Source organism: Thunnus maccoyii, chromosome 12 (assembly GCF_910596095.1).
Source record: "Thunnus maccoyii chromosome 12, fThuMac1.1, whole genome shotgun sequence".
NCBI classification, from domain to species: Eukaryota; Metazoa; Chordata; class Actinopteri; order Scombriformes; family Scombridae; genus Thunnus; species Thunnus maccoyii.
In genome coordinates this window covers 26,806,623-26,829,836 of record NC_056544.1, presented here as the reverse complement: position 1 = coordinate 26,829,836, position 23,214 = coordinate 26,806,623, and the positions used below count along the sequence as shown (strand labels likewise).

Genomic DNA, 23,214 nt, shown 5'->3' with positions numbered 1-23,214 from the left:
TATGTTAACCCATAATCACTGGGAACCCATTTACAATAATGTGTTATTGCTCAGTTTGTATAACCAGCTGAAACCACTGAAATGCTGAGCTGAGAACTGCTCTCACCTAATTTAAGACATTTCCTTTAATACTGACCGCTAGTGTTGTGCACAAGAAAACCATCCATTCTGGAAGAAGGATGAATCCTTTCGGGGGTTTTTTGGTCTTTTTTTTCCTGATCCAAATTGTGGGTCTGAGGATTTGTAGGTTGAAGGTTTTGTACAGATTGTTGGAGGAAAAAATGTGATTTCAGGCTATATAAATGAAATGTGGCTATTTGAAATGAACTTGACGCAGTCAGAGTCACAGATATGAGCCGCTGCTTTTCTCGAACATGAATACAACTCAAATTTTGGGAATTTTGAAAAACCTGGCAATTCATGTGACAGCTCTTACAGCTATTTTGAAAACTATCTATCTTGTACCGTCTATCTTGCCAGTACAGAAAATATTCCATCCAGTGTACAATAAAGTAGTAGTTTTTTAATACTTTAACCATTTTTTATAGATTCAAACAAAGATAGCAAACAAAAGTGACATTGTACTCATAATGCACGATATATATGAATGTTATTATATTAAACTGAGATGAGATGCATGATACAAAAGTGTGCTGTGTATCTATGCTTTGGAGCCTTTACTTTGACATTTCACCTAACAGTGAAATGTATTTTTTAAAGAGGTTTGAACAATCAGATTCATCATTGAGTACCTCACAGGGCAACTGAGGGCAAAGAGATAAAACCAAGGGGAAACAAACATCAAGATGCAAGGCTGGACATTGAAGAGATGCACATAAATCCTGGACTAGATTTAATTAGTAGGAAAAGGACAAATGTAATTCTGTTCTACTTTCTGCCCAGTTTTGAATACTGTTTGTCCCTGTCGATTCAAATCATGTCCCCTTTAGAAGTAATTTGCTTATAAATGAAGGACATCTCCACATTTAGCATTAGTAAGAAAATTAGATGTATTGCATTTATTTTCTAGGCATATAACCACAGCTAGAACATTGGATACATTACATCATTATGTCAAGAGTAAAATAGTATGACCTTTAATTTCCCTGGTCTCCAAAATGAAAAGCAACCAATTCTTTCTGTCAGATACATCCAGAGAGTGTTTCCTGTGACCGAGAAGTCCTTCGCAAATATAGTCAATGACAGAAAACAGACTACAACATCCAGAGGAAGTTGTTCTTAATATCAGTTATATTAAATAACCAATTATTCAAATTACTTTAAGTTGTTGTTAAACAAGTTTTACAGTTGATTTTCATTATTTATTTATTTCTTGTACCCATATTTGTTGCTAAGTGTTTGAGTGGCTTTTTGACCTGCATAAAAACAGAAACAGTATTCATGATACTCATGACAAACGGCCGAACTATGCAACTTGAAATGACTGAAAGGGGAAAAATTAAACAATTTGAATGATTTCTTTGAGTTGGAGACCAAAAACATGGTTGCACAATAACATCTGTAAACGCTTGATGCCATATTTACATGATACTAATCGATCCTCCTTTAGTTACTCTGTTTTAGTTACTCAGTTACACAGCTGTTTGTGTCATAAAACACATTTGCACAAGTCTGGTTTCCAGATCTCATTAATCGCTGGCAGAACTTTTGGTTTAGCAATTCACAATGTCTGGCACCTTCGCTCTATGTCTTTATTTACAATTTACTGATGATTGTTCACAGAATGTGAATCTATCTGTGGCAGTAGCTGACCGGGGGGATCGGGGGGTGGAGTTAATAATAAAACCTCGTATAAAGTACTCCACTGCAAATATTTTAATTGCTAAGTACTTTGTGACAAATAAATAACTGAATTAATGAATTATATTGCAATTGTATTGTCATTTTATGTAAAGCACATTGTGTTGTCCTTTTTTTTGTCCCAAATTCATCCCAACATTAATTTAAAGTTACATTTTCCCCAAGACGATGGGAGGTCCACTTGATGCTTGCCAACAACTTATTTGAAAAGTCGGGTCTCCAAGATTGTGATAAGATCATAGATAGATTAACTTATCAGAGTTAACCTGAATGCATCAGTTTTGGACAAGTGCAGAGATGTTCATGATATAATCCATGTGTGATCTCTGCATTGATTAAGCCGGCCGTCTTCTCTGCAGGGAAAAGCCCTCAACCATGGGTGCCTTTCATGAAGCTAATTTATGCTTCCTTGTGTCTTCTCTACTCCGTCCTCCGTCCATGAGCCAGAATCTGATCTCCCTCCAACATCATCAAGGATCTTTCAGTGCCTTGAATGCACCTCAAGGAGACAAGGAGAAAGGAGAGAGGAGACTCCTGGAGGAGCTTAGAGCGAGGAACCACAGGTGTATCCTCTGCAGAAGTTTATTACCCCCTTTGATCAAATGTCTTTATTGATTGGTCAGCTGATCTGATGAGACAGCAAACAGTTGGGCTGTTGTGGAAACTTGTGGAGCTTTAATGTAGTAATATTAATATACATGATTGTAATACAGCAGATCAGGAAAACCAACTGTGAATGAAGGCACCAACAGCAGCTTTTCATATTTATTCATAAAATAAAAACTAGTAAATCATGAATCAGTCATAAAAAAAACACTTCATTCACGTCATTATTTTTCTTCACAAGCCAAAGGCTTCTTTTCTTCTTTTCCGTTTAAAGTACATAGCAGCTCCTTCAGGAAAATATGACGCTGCACAGCTGCGTGTCTCCTGTAATATCATCCTAACCCTGAAAAGGATGTCAGACTTTCACAAACTAAATAAGCAATATTTTATTTAGACATATTCTGCAGGCTACAGCTGTTTTTATTGCTCCTTCACATCAATTCTGTTATTTCAGTGATTAACGGATTTAAATTTTCTATTTGTGTTTTATTCTGTTCCAGACAGACGCTGCTATAGATTTATAATAAAATAATAAAACAGTGGAGCAGTTATCAGATGTTTTCCTTCAAGCAATGACTATGTAGAAATTATTAAGTAACAGTTTAGTGTTACTTAATTAACAGTTAAGTGTTAATTAATTGCACATGAATTTTAAGTTTAAACTGTTACTTCATAATTTCTACATATTAGTAGCTGACTTGTATTTGACATTTAAGGTGATGATGAGGAAGAGACACTAGGGAAGCGAGGACATACGTTAGCATAATGAAAAGCACAAATATACCGCTCCTCTTCTTCTTCTTTGGTTTTACTGGCAGCCTACAAACCAACATTAAAGGAGCATGTCGCCACCTACTGTACTATACTACTATTCACAAATGGGTCCGTTGTCATGTGTTTGTGTGTGAGAGAGAGAGAGGTGCACAGCTTAAAAAAATAGGAAATCAATATGTGGCAGGCAATGTTGATATTGTATGGGAATGTATGGGAAACCCTGCCATTAACATTTCTGGAGGACTGACAAAATCACTAGTTTCTTTTGGCCATTGTTTTGGACGTTTGACAGGGTTGTGCTTGAAAAGAATTTGTTTGTACGACATGTTGTCCAAGTATGTTGCGAGGCCAAAGCTGTTTTCAAAAGGGTACGGTTGCTTCTACGTATCAAAAATGATTGATGATCAAAAATTGTTGTATGAAGAATGAAAAATGAGAGCTAGAGAGAGAGAGAGAAGTTCAAATCCTGCTTACTGCCCTGCCTCCACACACCTGGCAAACACTTCTGATGAAGCATACTGATAGCTGCAGGCTGCAAGTTCTCAGGAACGGTGTTGCGTTATGCAGAGTTTTGCATTGTGGCCAAGTAGGAATCACAGGTCACATGACGCCACTGGATCCAGAGAATATTTTCTCCATTTGTATCCATTATAAAAGAATCATGAACTATGAAAAAATGAAAAAACAATCATGGCTATCTCGAAGACTCTTTGAATTATCGGACTTTAAATAATGATAATTTTTTTTTATGTTTGTTTATTTTTTGTTTTCTTCGGTGACACCAAAAGTGACCATGGGTAAATTAAAATGTATCCTGTTCTTATCTCTTTCAGAGGGGAAAAGAGGAAAAGGTCCAGCTCCTATGAAACAGTGCATGATTTCTGCATGTGGGATCCAGACCACATTGGCACAAGATAACAATGGTCATAATTTACTGACTGGACTTTTAATCCAGCATTACTTTCTTCTGCCAGGCTTCACAATGCATAGATAGAACTTAAATGTGGAACCAAAGGACGATAAGTGTGTGTCCAGGACCAAAAACCAATTGCAGTTGAAGTTAGATAGATTTTTATTAGTATTCTTATGTTTTTTTATATCTTATGTATGAGTACTGTCAGTATTATCAGCAGTTGTCTGTCTTTATAATAATGCAGCTGGCATTGTGTGTCGGAATTGCCAATTAAGGCAATTTATATATTTCCAGTGGCTGTCATTTGTGAATAGCACTGAGGACTGTAAATGTAGAACATTCATACTAAAAGGTTACAAGAAAATGGGAAATCATTTGAAAAGAGGAGGGTGGGAGGTGAAGGGTGGTGATGGAGATAAAAAGAAAACACCCTGAAAATAAAAACTGTCTTGACTCTTTAATTTAAGGGCGTTCTCCCGTCTGTCATGACCCTGCCTCAGGCAGCTCGGGGTCAACCTGCAGTCAGGGTCATAAAAAGCAAAGGGTTGTCACTGGCCTGCGGGCTTGTGGACAAAGTGACCCTGCAGGCGAAGCTTACCAGGTGAGGGGGGAACAAAAGAAACACACAAAAAATGACAAGGTGATTAAGTCCCCCCTTTGTGGCAGTCACCTCAAGCAGCTCTCAAAGCCGGATTGACAGTAGTTTACCTTCCTGCGCCTGACACGTCTGTCATTCTCCTGCAAATTCCAAACCCCATTTTGCAACACTGTAGCGACAGGCGAGTTTCCCCCAGAGTATCAGTGACAGAGCGTCCGAGACCTCGTCTCTGCGTACACCCTGTAATAAGTGTTTCTGACAGGCACTTTGTGTTACTCAATAACCTGTCCGTTTGACTAATTCTACAGCTTTTGGCGTGTAAAAGCAGCTGTCAGCACCACGTGTCTCAAATTACATATCTGTGAGGTAATTGATAAGAGCAGCAGAGTGTGGTTGTGTGTGTGTGTGTGTGTGTGTTGTGCGTGTGTGTGAAGAGGTCCTTGCTAGCTGATTTCTGAGTGGAAGGATTTACAGTGTCGGAAAAAAATAAGATTACATTTACTTTTAAAATCTTTCTTATTTAATTGCTTGAGTAACTTTTTAATGATACAAGTGAGCTACCTTTGTATCCTTTAGAGTGAAGTCAGTAATTCTGCTAAATCTGTGTTAATCAATGTTTCTGTAACTAAGGAACAGAAGAACATCAAAATCAGCTGTGATCCAATACCAAATCACCACCATATCCCCAGCTATAGGTTGTTATGGCGAACATGCTAGCTATCAATTGACTATTATCACATCTAGCTGAGAGAATAATATAAGCATGCACTTAGAAATTTGCTTCTGACCATTGATGTTTGAATTTCCTCAGTTACTGTGTCTGCAGTTGGTGCTGGTAAGTAGTGTACACTGGGTTTATCAGTGTCTTCTGATGAAAGCAGCTGTCAGCTGTTGCTGCTGGAAATGAAATAAGAGTGCTGAAACTGAATTATGAAGTAAATGTGCTGTAAAAAAAAAAAAAAAAAACGATGAGCTAAAAGGGGCTAAAAAGATCAGTAGAGCTACAGCTGGTTATAAGTCTGTGTAATTTTTGGCACTAAGAGTGACCACTTAAACATTACACATTCATTATGATTAGGGGTTTAAGTATGTTTAGACTGAAGCATGCTTTTTTACAGTCTCTACCACATTTTCATTTCCATTTTGAAGAACAGGTAAGCAACACTGCTCCTAAATTACATAATGAACATGAAGGCTTTTTCTTTTGTTTACAAAAATACAGTTTTTGGGGGTATTCTGGGCAATCCCTGAACGTATGAGTTAAGTCCTCGAGCTTCCAGCGGATGAGTTGTTCTGTTTTTAAGAAGCAAAGAACACTGGAAGAGATGCAGACTAAATGTTTCCTTCAGTGGCCAGACAATAATGATGCTTTATCTGAGCCAAACCACTGGCAGAATGTTTTGAGCATCCCATCACAGTTTACACATCCAAAAACAGCCACAAAGCCTGTCATCAACAGGTTGCAAAGGTCATGTGTTTTAAGAAGATAATTGACGAGTGAGGTGGACGTGGTGGCTTGTCAAAATTCCAGTGTGTGTGGAAAATGGAAAAGGCACAAGAGAGTGTGGAAAGTGTGGAATTTTCACTTTATGCCTATGAAAGTCCATTCTTCTTTGTTTTTTGAGAGGATAAAATGTGTTTTTTTGAATCCTTTGGGGTATCATTTGCACAAACTGTAAATATTTTATGATGTAAAACATATTATTTTATATGTGCAAATTAATAATTAAACAAAGCTCAAGAGAGATAGACAGATAGATGGAGAGTATGTTTTGTCTGTTTGAACTTTGTGCCGGTGTGTGTGCATACGTTGTATATCTGTATCCATGAATGTGAGGCCATATACAGAAATACATACATAAATATATGCATGTAATTCATGTGCTTCTACGTGTCTGTTTACGTGTGTGCATACTGACATATACACACACACAAATGTAGATGATGCCTGAGGACTTTGCAGCGACACCAGTCCAAACTGCTGAGATGTTGGATGTGACCTCTGACCTTGTCTTGACAGCTGGTTCAGCTGGCTGTGAGTTGTTGACCCCATCAGGTAAAAACCTGCGACCGAATCTTCTCGGCACAGCTGTGATCCTAAAACCTCAGATTTAAAAAAGAAAAAAAAAAAAAAGGACAGGTCAAAACCTCACATCAACCAAAAACTTGTTTAAAACTTATTTCTTGCACTTTAAGTCTTATATATCATGTCTGATTTCTTGTATATCTTTAAGAAAATCCATAATAACACACCAAAAAGTAATTAAAGACACTGAGGTTTTCTGACCGAGAGCTAACTGACTAATTTACACATTAAATGGCTTTCTAAGTGAACTCCCCAAACACCAAAAAGTAATAACCCCAACCCTATAATAATGATATAATGATTATAATAATGTTCTTTAAAAAAAAAGTAAAAACTGAGGAAAAGCCAAAGTATACTTTTCTTTTGATAGCAGAAAAACATTGTATTCTACATCTCTTAGTTACTATGTCTTTATTTGATTATGGAGATATTTCATATTTGTGTTGTAGGCTGCCCTTTCCCCTTCATACCAATGTCTTGTGTTTGTGTTTAATGGGAGATCAATTTCAGACTCACCAGTGTGATTCATGTTTAAATAATGTGGCTGTTTTTTTTAACAAGAAGAGTAATGTAATGTTTTTGAAAGGTTGACTTGAAAATACATGCTATAAAACTTACTGTGTTTCCAAAAATGTAGTTGGTAAGAAATATGTACCACAAAAACAGAAGATGTTCATACATATATCTTAAATAAGACTATCCGAAACTGAGAAGATGCACCTATATAAATCATTAAATTGCCGGCGCAGGCATAGAAGTTCTGTATATGAGGCAAATAACACGTCTATGAAGTTGTGTCTTTTGAAGATTCTTGTGTATCTCACAAGAGACTGAAGCAGAATTAAGTAACAACAAGTTGACAGTGCTAAACATAGTGTTTTAAAGAATCAGTATACATTAATTTTTTCTCAAATTAAAGCCCCTGAAACCTTGATTTCAAGTGTACGTCTCCATAACATTAAATATTCATGACTAATTAAGCAACAATCAAGTTCGGTAAACAAACATCCACAGGTTTTTTTTCTGCTAATCTGCCTCATCAGGTCTGTGTGGGTGTGGTTTAATCAACACTGATTGACAGCAGCTTGACAAAGTGATCAGACAACCCTACAATTCTCTTCAGATTTTGATCCAAGTATCATTAAATCCTGATTGGTGCATGCATTTCTTTCTTTTTACTCAGTTTTATTGTATTTTATTGCTTGTGTGAAATCTGTGAAGTGCCTGAAATGTTTATATTGCAATTTATGTGAAGTACTTTGAGCTGCATTTCATGTATGAAAAGTGCTATACAAATAAGTTGATTATAATTATATCATTATTATAAGTACATGACATCATCTTTTTCCAGTTGAGTACCACCAATTTCACAGAGTGTATATAAAGATGGACGTAGTGAGGCATGATGTCACCCGTTGGTTTGCATTGGAGCCAGTTTGAAGCCCAGAGTTGCAACTTATGGTTGGCGGCATCTTTTCCATTTGGACCCAGGACCTTCCAAATAAGGAGTGTGGAGTGTTGACTCTCTGGAAACACCTCCGACTGCAGCAAACACTATCTTACTGTCAATCACAGCTGTCAATCGATGCCCACACAGCAGGCATCAAATCTACTTAACGTCTTCAAATCCTATGAGCAGAGCAATATCTTCCAAAATAACCACCAGAATATTAATTTGAGTGTCCGAATTCAGCAATTGAAACCATAATGGCTCCTAGAAAAAAAAAATATTGACTTAGTATTTCTGGAGGGAATTTGATGCTTTTTGAATGGGGGTCAATTGGAGCCAAGGATTTTTTGGAGCCAGCATCCAGCAACCGTTGGTGGTATTGCACTTCAAGGTACTTTTACACTAGCCAATTTCAAACCAGTACAAGGTCTTAGGACAAAACCACAAAGACAGAAATCTTTCATGTGATACAACCAAAACTGCAACTTCACTTAACTCTAAAACTGTGTGTTATGTAGGTTCCTATTGCTCATAGTAAAAAGCTGAAAACATGTTTTCAGGGCCTTTAATAGTGACATCTTGAAACAAATGAGGTTGTGTTTCATGTCAAACCGTGTCAGTTTGTATTGTTAGCACTGCTGTTTTTCAAAATACAGACTATATTTCCCATAAACCTGCTGCTTCCTGTCACAAAGAGTAACCTGTTAGTTGTCCCTCCTCCTGTTCCCTGCTGTTTATTTTATCTCTGACTTTATTGAAGAGCATAAACATCCGATGTCCTTTCACTCCTTCTTCCATCTGCCGTCACCAGTAACTCAGCTTAGTTTGCTGTGAATCAACAGCACCCTCTTTTTGTTTTGTGCCATGAATCAAACCAGTAGATTTCCCTCCAAATCTGCTCTAATAAACAAAGCATAAAATGCAGTGTAACACAGCATTTTTTGGTGATTGTCCTGCTTGTTTGCTGTGATCTACAAATGAAGGTTATCAGGTCATATAAAGAATAGCTGGGCCACTGGGTCAAATTCTGGCAAATATTTGACATCTGGTGGCAGTAAAGTCATGCTCTTATACTCTGAATCTGCTTCAGTCTGTTACGCAAGATCGAGAATACAGTTACACCACTTTTTTTCTTTCTCTCTCTCTCTCTCTCGTCTCCTATGGTCGTAGCTATTGATTGGTTGAATATGCGAGAGCAGGAGAACAGCTGGTTCACGTTGTGCTCTGGCGTCAGGCCTACTCTCCTAGGATTGCGTACGTGGGTGTAAATCTTGGAGGAGATGTACTTTCTTAGTCTTGTATGACCCAGCCAGGGTGGTTAGTCGGGCCTGGAGCTCTACGTCCAGCAGCCCGAGACTGAAAACAGATGGGGTGAAGAACTGGGATTCAGTCTGTAGGGATTCATTTTACTTTGTTTGATTTTTCTCATGTCAAATCGACGGTGTTTTCCTGCTTGCTGGTTGTTTTTTTCACTAAGACTTAATTTGATTTGACTCCTCTCCTCACCTCTCCCCTCTCCTCTCCTCTTCACTATGTTCCTATTCTCCTTTTCACTTAATTCTCTTCTTCCCTTTCATTTGTTTTCAGTTTTCTTCTTTCTTGTATTTACTAATTTCCCTTTATCCACTCATCTTTCCCTCCCTTTCTCTTCTCCTTTTCTCTCATCTCATCCTGTCCTCTTCACCTTTCCTTTCATCTCCTCTCAATTCTGCTGTTATCCTCTCACTCGTCTCCTCTTCTTCTTCTCTTCTCTTCTTCTCTTTCCTTTCTTCCAATTCTTTTACCTCTCCTTTCAATGCACTGGTATTTAATTGTCTTCTTCTCCTACTTTTCATGGTTTCCTCTACCATTCCTACATGATTTTGTAATCTCACCTTCTTTTCTCCCATCTCTTTCTTTTCTCCCCTTCCCTCTCATCCCTACTCTGTAACCCTCGCCTTAATTCCTTCCGCTCTCCTCATCCTCTCTCCTCCCTTCCTCACACTCCATCCTCTCATAACAGTTCATGGAATGACAGGATAACATATGAAGCCAATCATCCCTGGGAGCGGCTCTGAAATATTTTCTATTTTTCTGGCCCCACCAGGATTCTCTTTCAGTGTCTCCAGTGTTTTCTCTTTGTTTTCTGATTTTCTCTCTCAACCCTGTTCATTATGAGCATTTGATCCATGAATGTTTCAGTGAACAAACCTGCAGGGTGCCAAAACCACAGATGCAGGATCAGTAAAGAGAGATGGAGAAGCTTAAACCCATAATAAGTAATAATTCAATCAATAAAAATGAATCTCATGTAAAAACAATGCCAATTTACACTTTCTTCCACCTTAAAGATATCCATGCTGAAGGATTCACACAACCAATTGAATGTTGAATATATAATACTGAACACTTGTCTTGAGCTTGACCTTGCCTGGCTGGAACTAACACATTTTTAGCCATGCTAGCGGCATAGATCTAGTGATGACAATGTTGGTCTGTCGGTTGTTCCACCAGTTTCTATTGGACTGTTTGCCACTAAATTTTGTATAAATACACATGGCCCCAAGAATCCTTCATTTTTCACCCGCAGAGGTTGCTGCTTGTATCATTAGATAATGTGTTTCTAAAGTTTTGTCTGAGTTTAGTAGCAGAAAATTGCAGGTCATCCAGGTCTTTAAGACATGCTTGGAGTTTAATTAGCTAATTGGCTTCATCTGGCTTCATTGATAAATATAATAGGGTATCATCTGCATAACAATGAAGATTTATGGAGTGTTTCCTAATAATATTACCTAGAGGAAGCACATATAAGGTGAATATAAACTATAAAAGAATGTGGGCTCAGACCAGTATTTCTTTGTACTATCATTATAGCCACTTACATCACGGATAGGTTACTACTAATATGTATTTAGCTTGTGGTGAGATTCACCCTTGTTGGTTTTGCATAAAATGTTTTTTGTTTACATGCACACACATTATATCCCTTTTGGTAGTTTTCATAGAATATATAAAAGCACACAGACACACACAACTTTTTTATGTCTTTTCATCTAAATTCATCAGCATCTAAACAAATTTAGCTCTCACACTGTGGCAGAAATCCTAAATTATATGTGAAGACCCGTTTTTGCAGCCTGTAGTGGGAACTGTATTCCACACATTTTTCATGTATTTTACGTAAACAATAATCAGTCAAAGGAAATTGTGTAAAATGACTGTCAATGATTTTTCTAATGCATATCATGTACACAGAAAGTGTAATAATATAATACATTTTTGACTTGAACAGAAATGTATTTAGTTACACATAAGAGTAAATATCTGCCCTGCTTGTATGTGCAAGTATATCTGGTTCAGGAGTATGTGTGCATGCTACAGTACATGTACCTCTTTAACGTTACTACAAGGAACTTTCATTTTGTGTTCATTTTAGCTTCCCATTTGGACAAAAGCGGTAGTGTTTTCCTTGAATGAAGATTGCATTTTCTATGACCTTGATCTGGCTGGCTGATGCGTGCATTTGTTTGGAAGCGAGTGAAAGAAAAATGCAACTTATTTTTAATACTATTTTTCTTTTTTAAACACAGCTGTTTGCAGGATGCATAGCGATGAGGTAATGTATCTATTTGTGGCTATGTAAGATTGATAATTGTAATATGATGCTACTTTGCAAACTTTGTTTTAGTACCATTCATACACCTAGGTTATATATAAGCCTACAACTAACAGATTCAGTTGCACAGTCATAGTACTTTTGTTGTGAAAGCTGAAGTTATCAACATTCCCTTGTAATGTTATGTCTGAAAGAATGGACACCAGAAAATCTGCAATGAAGGTTTGTAAATTTTGCTGTATTTTTCATAAGATAATACAGTTCTTATTGCAAACAAGACAATTTGCCAGTGATAATTCCATGACTGTTACTTGCAGGCTAAATCATCAGCCGTCACTTCTGACCAGAAAGGTCGGCCCCTGGAGAGGGTCATGTTGAGGCTTCCAGGACTAATGTTTGACTTACTCAACTTCTTTGAGCCTGACCCAAACCCTAAGACTCCAAACCAAGTACAACCGCAATGGTACACTTGCACTAACTGCAGGGAAATGCCGTCTGACTAGGACCATAAATGCGAGACACAGAGGCCAGAGAACTGCAGGTCAGCAGGTCAGCATATGTGGCTTTGGAGACCAGGAGCCAGGCATGGAGAATCATCAGTACAGGCACACAGCTTACAGTTCTTATTCTATTTTAGCTTATTTTTATATCCAAATTAACACTTTTTTATATTGTCCTGTGATGCTTTTACATTCTGTCTTGATGCCTTTTATGTAAAGCACTTTGAATTGCGTTGTTGTTGAAATGTGCTATACAAATAAACTTGCCTTGCCTTGCCTTACAGACAATATGTATTGTGGCATTATCGTCGTCTAGGCAACAGAGTGACGATCCCCAGCTGTACTGTTTAGAGAATCAGGGACACATTGCCAGACGCTCAGGGCCACTACACAGGGTTCATACCTTGTTTGCTAATTTAAATTGTCCAAACGAAAAGGACAAAACAAGTTGAGCCAATGCTGCCTTTCTGCACTGCATATCCCTATGCTCATACAATACCTTGCACACTGATTTATTTATTACCATTTCTTTGCTGTTTTTTTTTTTTATTAATATTTTTTGTTACCTGCACAAAGTCAAATAGTTTGTATTTTGTACAATTGAAAATGCAAAGTCCATTATACTTTTTTTATTCTTTATTTTTTTAGTTGAGTGAAGGACACTATACACATATATATGTATATATATATATATATTTTTTTTTTTACACAAGCTTGGCTTATTATTCAAGATTTACAACTCTTCACAACAGAGGCAAATCTGTCATGCCATCTTCAATATGATGGAAGTACTTTCCATTCCCTGAATTGTCGGGGGAGTTATTCTGTCATTTTTGTGATGGCTTAGGACTCATTACTGACCAAATGTGCCGTTATTCTTATGAATAGTATCATTTAGAATTGGGGTATTCTCTGTGTGATGAAAATCACACAGCGGCCACACTTGCAAAATAGATTATGCTCGTTAGGCAATATCCAACCTTTGCTGCTCAGTTATGATGAAATATATATACCTCCATCTCAGTTGTCATGAATTGAGGCAATTCTGCAGTGAGTAAATAATATAACACTCCTGTTCTTCCTGGGTTTCTCCTGTATTTTCACCCCATCTCCCGCTGTGCTCCTGTTTCACTGTTTCTCCCAGGAAACTCCCGTAATTTGCATGACCCTCAAGCTTTATTATGAATAATCGTCATACACACAGATAGATAAGTTTTGTATGTTTGTCTGACATTACCCAAGTTGCCACATCGTCTATGAAGCACAGTCTACACACACAGTCCACACATGACATAGCTACAATTTCAACCCATCTGTCACCACAACTTGATTCAAGGGGTATGTGCACAGCTGCTCTCTGCGCAGGCAGTCTTTCCTCCTGTCCTCCGTCCTCCTCCCTCTGCTGCTGATGTGATTCACTGCCTGCAGGTACCGCTAGTAGAGAGGAGGAGGGAGGGGCTGGTTCATCTCAGTCAGCAGCAAAGTTTACAAGAATCTGACAAATTTTAAGATACATGACAAACTTAAATAAACAGTTAAGCTACATACAGACAGCTTTCGTGTTAGTAGCTTAACTAGCGCACTGTGGTTGTGTAAAACATACCGGTGGTGGACGGGACATTGTAGGCAAAGCAGTTGAAAATATCGCTTTTCTACATGTTTATGCTTGTTGAACAGGTGGTTTGATAAAGTACTTATTGGCTTTTTACTCATGACGAGCACAGTTGTCGTCAACTCAATTAAAACGTTGTCTTTCACTTCATCCACACGACCGCCCGTTTGGTTCCTGTGACAATATGGGATGTTCATTTTCATGTTTATGTTGATAAATTATTAATTTCTTAACCCCTTTGCCCTCTCATTTCACATTTGTAAAGATGAGATCCGTTTGTAATATTGTTCAGTTACGCATGCATCTTATAATGAGGGCACAGAAATTATAATTCCAGTTTAGCAACTCGCAGTATTCATTACTCACATCCTGTTGCCCTCAGAGTTCTGTGAAGCAGGCTGGTGGTTCTGGTGGTTATAGTCTGTTGCTGTGAGAAGAGTGTGTACCTCATACACCGGTGGGCCGTATGCAAAGCGCTTTCCAGCTTGCATGAGTATGAGGTTTTGAAACACTGCTGATGCTGTGCTGCATACAGACAGACAGTGCATCAGTCATTCCCATAACAGACAGGAATAAATCAAACAAGTAAATGATTTTGTCCTTCAAAATTGTTGTCTTACCAAAAGTTGATAAACTCCTTGACATCCTTGAGCCATCGTTTATCCAGGACGATCGCTGCTAGAGCCTTATGTGATGGAGAACCCGTGTAAAACATAATTGGGCAGACTGTAGGAGTAAGTCATCCGCTCACTACTCAAGGACTTACTGTAGATATCAAAAACTAAAGCATGTAGCCTGTCATTTTACCTTGCACCATCCATGGCTTATCTCTACTGCCCTCATCAAGTGGACCATTGGTCACAGCTGCCAAAAGACCACTGGTGCTTGCCCCTTCCGTGGTGTAGAACGCCATGCCACATTATCTAAGGGGAATAGATCACAGAGGAGTTGCATTGTCGTGTTGTTGCACTGGCTTCCGTCATTGCACTGTCAATGCGCTGCCATCTGTCTGTGCTCTCTCGATGGCTCAGTCGATCTGACCTGTCTTCCGCTCTGCCAAGGATTGTGGGTCAGAATAGCCAGGAAAGCATGCTGGCTTGCATACTGCAAAATGGGACTGGATGTAGTCAGACATCCTGGTATTTATGGTATACTGCATTTGACATACATATGTATTGGGACACACTAAATCTTTTTACTGGCATGCTAAATAATATGACAGTATGGGTATTGGAACGCACCCAGATTTATCTCCCAGTTTCTGCTTATGGTTTAAACACTTGCCCTCAAGCTCTTGCAGGAAATCCAGGGAGTTATTTAGGATTTGTGCCTCTCTTGCATGCTTCTGTGTACCACTTTCACTCATCACTGGGGCCAAGTGCATCACAATGAAGTCCACTTGAAAAACACATCAAGGAAAAGGAAAAATATTAGTCTAAGATTATAAGACTTTGATCAAGACTTTCACATGTATGACCCTCATTTTATTCCTCTAAAACATAAAATGATTTCAGCAGTATTAAGAGCTCAAGCCTATTATATGTAGAGCCACATAGGAGCTAACATGCCTCTGTTTCAGGAGATCATGGGAGCTTACCTTATCATTATAGCCAGCCACAAAGAGGCCATGGAAAAGCGCTCTGTTCCTTTCCATGACACCTATCGGGCTGTAAAGTTGCAGTCCCTCATGAAGTTGCCTTAGCATGACACTTCGTCTTGCAGCTCAGTGCAGCAGAATTGTTCTTCATATGGATACAAGAGAAAAACAGATGTCATGTACAGGGTTCCCACATTTATTTCAATCAGGAGAGACAAGTGAATGAAGCAAAAACAATTATATATTATACAGATGATACTGATGATTAAGTCTTGTCAAAAGTCTTTGGCGCTTAGACTCTGCAGGGAGATTTTGAATCGAGGGACATCAGTCCCGAGCAGCAGCAAGATAAATCCCTCCCATGGAGTCCAGACACTGGTGGTGTTGGCAGCTGATGACTTCTGCTGAGACTGATAAGGTTGATGAGGTGGATGAAGTGATGCACTGATGAATCTGCAAAGACTAGGCGGTGATGGGGAGTTGGTGGGGTGCGCATAACGGCAACAGGAAAGCACTAAGGCAGAGAAGGAGAAAGTATATTTAAAAAGACATGATGACAAGGCTGACAAGGAAGCTGTGTCACCGTGCTATTGGTTAGATGTGACCAGCTGATGTGAAAAGCTGAAGTCTTAATTGACACCCTGGGTAATGACAGGAAGGAAATTATGAGCGAGCATGTGTGAGGGATGGGAATGATAGATGGTTTGAGAAATAAAACTACAGACCTGAGCATGCAAAAGATAGTCTTCCTGACTGAACTTTCGCTAAAGCTACATTCTGAAACTTTTATGTAATTATTTTAATTTAATTATTTTCAATGACTGTAATTTTTAGGAAGTAGAGGGAGGGTAAAGGATGCAGGGCAGAGCTGAGATGAGGCATAAATAAGAGGCAGAGAGATACAAGAGAAGTAATTACACGATTCCTCCTTGGTATTCCATTCATTAGATTCTGATTTTCTAATACATTATATAGCCATTTAGTATTATATAATTTTGGTGATGTTAATGAAATACAACATATATTTGCATTCCAAAACTTTCAGGTTTGGAAAGCTTTTTCATATTTAATAGACTTTCAAGACACTTCATGACTGTATAATGCCATGGAATCCAAATCACTTTGCTAAATTTAGAGATTTGTTCAAGTCAAATGTTTGGCCTGAGGGTGGCGCTAGAGCAAATGTCATGAGGTCACCACGATTAGGAGAAATCTTCCTTTGGGGAGTATGAATGTGGTCACCAAATACACCAATCAAATACACTTCATGATATCTCGTGTGCAAAGCTGACATTTTGGTCTGAGAGTGGCACTGAAGGAGAGGTCATGAGATCACCAGTATTAACAGGGTTCACAATGAGAATGAATGTGCTCACCAAATTTCATAGCAATAGATTTGATATGTTTCCTTGGAGCTACGTATTGGACAGACAGGCAGACTGGCCGACAGGGTGATCCCTTGACCCAGCCTTCCCATGGGGCAAAAATAAATGTGACATGATACTTGCTCCATAATTTATGTTAAACCATATAACATAATGTAATATAAACCTTGTTATTTTGTCTGAGTATAGAGAATTTGTTCAGTCCAAGATAAAAAGTCTGATGTTTCTTCAGCCAGGATCTGCGGCACCGAATGCAGTGAGTCCATAATATCCATGAGACCATTATTTCGAGGATACAATAATTTGTTGTGCAACATACCATCTTGATCAACGATGAAAACTCCAGGTCATGTACATCATCTCTGGTAATGTTTTTTTAGGTTTCCAGTCAAAAGGAAATTGTAGCACCAATCTTGTAAAAACCTTGGCGCTGAGCCACCCTGCACAAGAGTTACAGCAAATATTTCCCCAGCAACTCCTGAATGACAGTGAATAAAGGAGTGAGCAAAAACAGACAATGCATCTTTATTACTTACAGAATGACTACAGTTTGAGTATGTGTATGTATGCAGAGTCATACAACTGGAAAATACTGTTTAAGTCAGAAACACACCAGAACAAGCCATCATCAAGGTCATTTAAAGAGTATTTGGCATTTTTCCCCTGCCATCCTCTCCCTCAGACAGCTGAGTCTCTTTGCCAGCAATCATCTCGAGGGAAATGATGGAATAATAAATTTTTAGGCAACCTTGCTGCACCATCTTCAAAGACAAAAAACACTTTCCCCACTCAAAAGGAGGAAGACACTAAAAAAAAAAACCTTATGAATTACTTGTATGTGTATCTGTGACACTGATTCCCATGGCAAATTAGCATGCTGTTTAACAAAAGCTATTATCACATGCACTTACATATTTAACTAGAAATTAAAACAGGCTGGATATTGATTTCATGAGTGTAGCAGCTAACGTTAGCTACATTCAACTAACGTTAGTCATAGCGTTAGCTAACTTTGTTTTAGTCACCAACGTAAATTCATATATTGATGTAAAACCACATCTTGCAATGTATTTTATAAATAAAATAGACATATTACATACCTGTCTAGGAGGAAGAAGGCGAATTCAGTATCAGTTTTGAATCCTTTCAAATCCTGTGATTCTCTCCAACTGTTGAATGACCAATCAAGGTTGACATGTTTTCACCCGTGCTCTACCCACTGTCCCTTTTAGCGTTTTTTTTGCTCTTTTGTCAATTCTTTTCTTTTTCTCTTTGCTGATCCTGCTCCAGTATCAGTCATAACCACAAAATATAAAGTCAATAAAATTCTCTAAAGAAAAATCTCCTCCTGCTTCCTTTTAACTGACTAACATACGACACATTTTGTTTGATTGTGCAGGGAATCTGACCCGGTGGCAGGCATTTAGAATAACTATATAGAATTAGCTAATCTTCTCGCAGATGGTCTTGTTTGCTTATGTGGGTCATATAGAGGCATCTGTATTAATTTGAGACCGTTTAATAACCAGTTCAAAACTCCTTGTAGTTGCTTTAATGAAGGATCTGGGTTGCTGCACATTCAGCTTTCATATGCAGACCCCCTTCCCTCTCTCTCTCTGTCTCTTTGCTGACAGGTCTCTGGATAGCAGGTCTTAACAGGGGTCCCTGTTGCCCAGCAATGCAGGCACTTCATATCGGCACTACACTGTCTTTTCAAATTCATATCTCCCCCGGGTCCCGTGGGTGGCAGCTTTTGGATGCAGCCTAATCAGAATTCTCCTCCTTGTGAGTCCATGTTGTGTGTGTGTGTGTGTGTGTGTGTGTGTGTGTGTGTGTGTGTGTGTGAATGCATGCGTGAACACGTGTGTGTGCATGTAACGGATAAGTATAAGAGGATAGAGCTATCTCAAAGGTCTCACATGTGGGAGCTGAGACTCTGTTCAGAGATAATTCTTGCTGTGTCGCGCAAGATTTCGTCTTGACAGAAAAGGTTGGGATCATACATTTACGAGTGTGTGATAAGCAGGGGTGTGGTTGAGCATCACTTCGAGGAGGGAACAGAACAACCCGAGTCTAGCGAAACACGTTTAATATAACCTGGAGCATTTCCTTTCTGTAGCTCAGTTCACCAATCAATGTCATCCTGACACCTGAAATTGTAAGTCTGAGTCCTCTATACATGAACGGAGGTGTAGTTCATTAGAAGTGAGAAGGTAATGTAATCCAGCTATAGGAGACAACCCTAAATTGAAATCTTAACAGGGTATTAGGTGACAGATGTTGACATCTGTTAGCCTGCAGTTACAGGCACTTGCAGGTGAAACAAAATGAACTGAGAGCAAACTGCAGTCTGGACTGATGCTTATATTCAGCTATTTCCTCACTTGACACCTGTACCGGAGAATTTAAATTATGATAGAGTGGAATCATGTATAGGTCAAGTATAGACTTGAAGGTTGTGGGTGGAATTAAGTAGCCGCTATTACAGCCCAGAAATCCATTAGTGCCTGCAACATGTTGAAATGTCATTATAAGAATACAATTGTTATGAGGTTTATATGTAAGTTATATGTTTGAAAAAAAAACTTTTCAATGAAATTTTAGATACTACAGATAGACATCTTTTAACTTGCATCATCATCAAAACCAGCTGACTGGGCCTGACTGTTTTCAGCAGCTCCAACAATACATTTAAGCAGCCTCGGAGCAACAGAGCTTTGTAAACTCTTAATAGACTGAAAATTAATAAATGTGTGTTTCCTCTCCATATTGTCCACATGAATGTGCAAGTCTGCAGAGGTGCTATAGTGTCAACATATCAATTCATTTAAAAAAAAGACTCCATAGAAAGGTAATTAGTGCACAGGTTTTTAATCACATTAATTATTGCAGCAAGTTAGATAAGAATTCATTCACTCCAAAATGAGATATTCAATGTTTTGAATAAATGAAAACCTATTCATTCCAAACACATGCCTGCTTGAAAGCAGGTTTACTTTTTTAATATATTTGTTTACCCAATCATTAGTTGAAAGTAGTCACTCATTAATTTGAATTGATAAAATAATAATAACAGAAATAAAACTAAACTATGAATTAAAACAATATTTTCTCGTCTTTCTTAATTTGCAGTTTGTTCCAGATTCCTCATCAGACTTAAAAGACTTAAACTTTGTATTTACATGTGTACTTTTTCAAATGTTTATCACTGTTGAGTCTCCATTAATGAATACAGGATTACTCTTAATCGAAATAAATTTTAATTTCTGGAGTTCAACGTTGTTAGTGCCAGTATTTAGCTGAAGCAGACATATCACACTCGTATTTTACATATCAGTGAGTTGATGGTTTGAATTTTTCTGTCTGTCCATTGTTTTAAAGCACACAAACACACATCTCAGCAGAGAGGTCAGAGCTTAAAGGGCAGCCATTAGAGTACACTCCTTTTCAAGAGCAGGCTAAAAGAGAAGGAAATACTAGCTGACACAGGAGACCTGGCTTAACCTGAAAAACAACATTGGTCATTAGATGAGATGCTTAAAATTACTCATTTCCTTGACTGTCCTCTCCAAAAAAAACCAGAAGCATTAGTCATTTATTCACAAATGTTTGCAAGGTGACATACTGAAAAGAGGTATGTTTAGCAAAGGCAGAAGTAGTGTGATGTTATAAACCTGGAAAAAGCCTTAAAGTCCCTGAAAACTTCTCTATGACATTTAACATTTTTGGCAACAATCAAAGTTAAAGTTTGGAAAAAAAATTCTTGGCATTTATTCAAAAGTTTAACGGTCTAAAACTCAGTTAATCTGCTTCATCAGAACTGTGTGGGTGTCGTTTTTTTATCAGATTTGATCTACAGTGCTGGCAACATAAGCAAACAACTATTATTAGATTTTGATTCAAATGCAGTTAAACTGTAATTTGTGCACAGAAATATGTGACATCACCTTTCGTTGGAATTGCACCCACCCACTTCAAACCAGCGAGAGACACAGACAAAGAACATAAAATACAAAAATCCCTCATCTTTCAATCGAAACTGTTTTAACTTTGGCAGAAAATGTGTTCATACAGAACCCAATCACCTTTAGTAAGAAGTCGATTGAGAAAATAGGTTTTCAAGGCCTTTAAAGTGTGTTCAGACTGAATGGAAATTGCAGAGCTGATGTGATTGCATACAAGGGCAAAGGAAAGACATAAGTGGATGCCAGGAGAAGCAGATTTTGCTCATAAATTCAGTCAAAGAGGCGAGTTGAAATTGTTTCAACTTGAGCTGAAAATTAAAGGTTATCCCTCTGAAGCTCTTCAAGTTCATCTTCCATGTTTCAATTGTGAAAAAAAAGTGCTGTTAAAATGAAATAATGTTTCTTGAATCATTTTCAAAGGGACTAAGGGAATCTGTTTTGTCGCTTGGGAATGTGTCACAGGAATCAAATGGTCTTTAATCGCATTGTGCTGAACAAACCCAACAAATTTAACCAAGGATCCCTAATTTCCTCCTGGTTACCTAGACTTTTGTGAAGTATTTTATACAACAAACTATTGTAGTTTTTTTCCTGACCTCAGAGCATAAGTAAAACCTCCAAAATGGGAAACAATTTACTCGTCTCCTTGTTCTTGTCCTGCCACTCCTCTGTGGCTAATCGATGGGTGAGCGGCATTAAAGGAGATGTGTAAATGAGTCCAAACGACTGGGCATTCACAAGCCTCATTTCCTCAGTGATTAGATCAGGATCTCCTCCCATACAATGATGTTTTCATTATCCTCCACTCCTCTCCTCTCCTTCTCCTCTCTTTTCTCTTCTCTCCTCTCCTTTTGTCCATTGGGCGAGGCAGCCAGAGCCCCGGCGGCACAGTGAAACAATAACGCGGAGAGCGTCATCGCTCAAGATGTGATCATCTGATCATCTGACTGTAAAGAGAAGGTCACCTGAGCACAGAATGAGCTCCTGTGAGCAGTCAGAGGGTATCAGTAGATCAACAGATTCTTGTTGTACTTTTTAGAAAATTAAAAATGCATCTTTCAGTCATCAGATACAGAAATTTACTGATGGTTAATGGTTGCTGATTCTTTTCTTCTTGTTCCTACAGTTGGATGTTTGAGCTTCATTGTGCAGAATGACGTACGTGCAGAGTTTCACGCTTAAAGGGTGTTTTCACATTCATCTGCTGAAAGTGGAAAGTTTCTCTTTGCTCATTGAAAATCAAATTATAAGGGGCGGGCCTATGAGCAAGATCTGTGACATCACAACTAGTCTGGAAGCCAAGCCTAGTCCAATTTACACAAGTGTGATGTGAAAACTTGAAGCCTCCAGTGCACAAACACCGAGAACGGACTTTTCAGAGAAACAGATCTGTCTTAATACAGTCTGTCTGGATGGGATCTTTAAATATCACAATTTAAAGATATAATAATTCATTTTCTGGCCGCTCGGTGCTGAAGAACAGCAGGCAACCATACTATTCTCACACATTTGGCACACTCGGAGAAACACTAGCATCTGTTTTGGAGTTCAGTGTCGTCTACTTGATTAATGCAAGTTCAACATCCCACGACCTTTTCACCCAAGTTTGGCCTCCACTAACTCCTGAGAAAAAGTATTTGGATCTTTAGCTTCTTTCTGTTCCACTTTCTTATTAGCCAACTCTGAATATTTGCCGTTGGGTGCCGGGCAGGTGTACAGTAGGTTTATCAGAGCTTTTTTTTTTTATACTGAGACCAGCTGCTGCTGCTGCTGCTGGAAATGGGTTTGATGAAAACTCTGAAACTGAACCATACAGTAAATGTGCAGCAAACCCAAACTGTAAGCTCCCAAAATGCTAAAATTCTCTGTGGGTTCTCCATTATGTGCAATGCTTTGACAAGACATGTTAATTCCTTCATTACATATACAAAATGCATGATGAGCAAAGCTTGAAAAATGTGAACATAGTTTATTTATAGATGTATCAACTTTGTATTTTTATAAAGTAACAATCGTAGTCGACTAATTTAAATCCAAGCTTTGTATCTTAGATACAATAGATGTATTTAAATATGTTTCCTCTTCTTATTAGTGTCATCTTGTATTTCTGCACATATGATATTTGGAATGAGGAGTTGTAATTTACTTTTTTAGTATACACACTTTCTCTATGTGCTTACTTCCGCCTCAGTTAATTTTCTGTTTCTTAAAATAGATTATAATTTGCCTCCTATGATACTGCACCTTTTATCTACAGCAACAATAAAACACATTCAAATAAAATGGAAATGTCAAGCACATAGTCAACAGCT

General features: G+C 38.2%; 1 protein-coding gene and 1 long non-coding RNA gene across 12 annotated transcripts; one reads left to right on the top strand and one right to left on the bottom strand.

Moving 5' to 3' along the window:
* Window positions 1–9,166: 9,166 nt before the first annotated feature.
* LOC121908021 lies at window positions 9,167–12,922 on the top strand. The gene is made up of 3 exons (XR_006099160.1): window positions 9,167–9,641; window positions 11,818–12,065; window positions 12,161–12,922. It is a non-coding gene; the product is annotated as an uncharacterized LOC121908021 (long non-coding RNA).
* A 140-nt stretch (window positions 12,923–13,062) lies between these two features.
* Window positions 13,063–18,721, bottom strand: LOC121907969. Of its 11 annotated transcripts, none has more exons than XR_006099143.1 (7): window positions 15,553–18,721; window positions 15,197–15,353; window positions 14,997–15,059; window positions 14,763–14,878; window positions 14,576–14,640; window positions 14,322–14,480; window positions 13,063–14,129 (listed from the first exon to the last, which is right to left on the bottom strand). XR_006099143.1 is itself a non-coding variant. In XM_042427579.1 (7 exons), the coding sequence occupies exons 3-7, from the start codon at window positions 14,866–14,868 to the stop codon at window positions 13,829–13,831; spliced, it is 564 nt and encodes a 187-aa protein (XP_042283513.1). In that variant the 5' UTR covers window positions 14,869–15,059; window positions 15,197–15,353; window positions 15,553–18,721; the 3' UTR covers window positions 13,063–13,828. The 11 variants fall into 11 exon arrangements, 2 of the variants coding, with proteins under 2 accessions (XP_042283513.1, XP_042283512.1); XR_006099139.1 differs by having other exon boundaries at window positions 14,763–15,059; window positions 15,553–15,697; window positions 15,803–18,721; XR_006099141.1 differs by having other exon boundaries at window positions 14,763–15,059; window positions 15,553–16,066; window positions 17,257–18,721.
* Window positions 18,722–23,214: the final 4,493 nt, after the last annotated feature.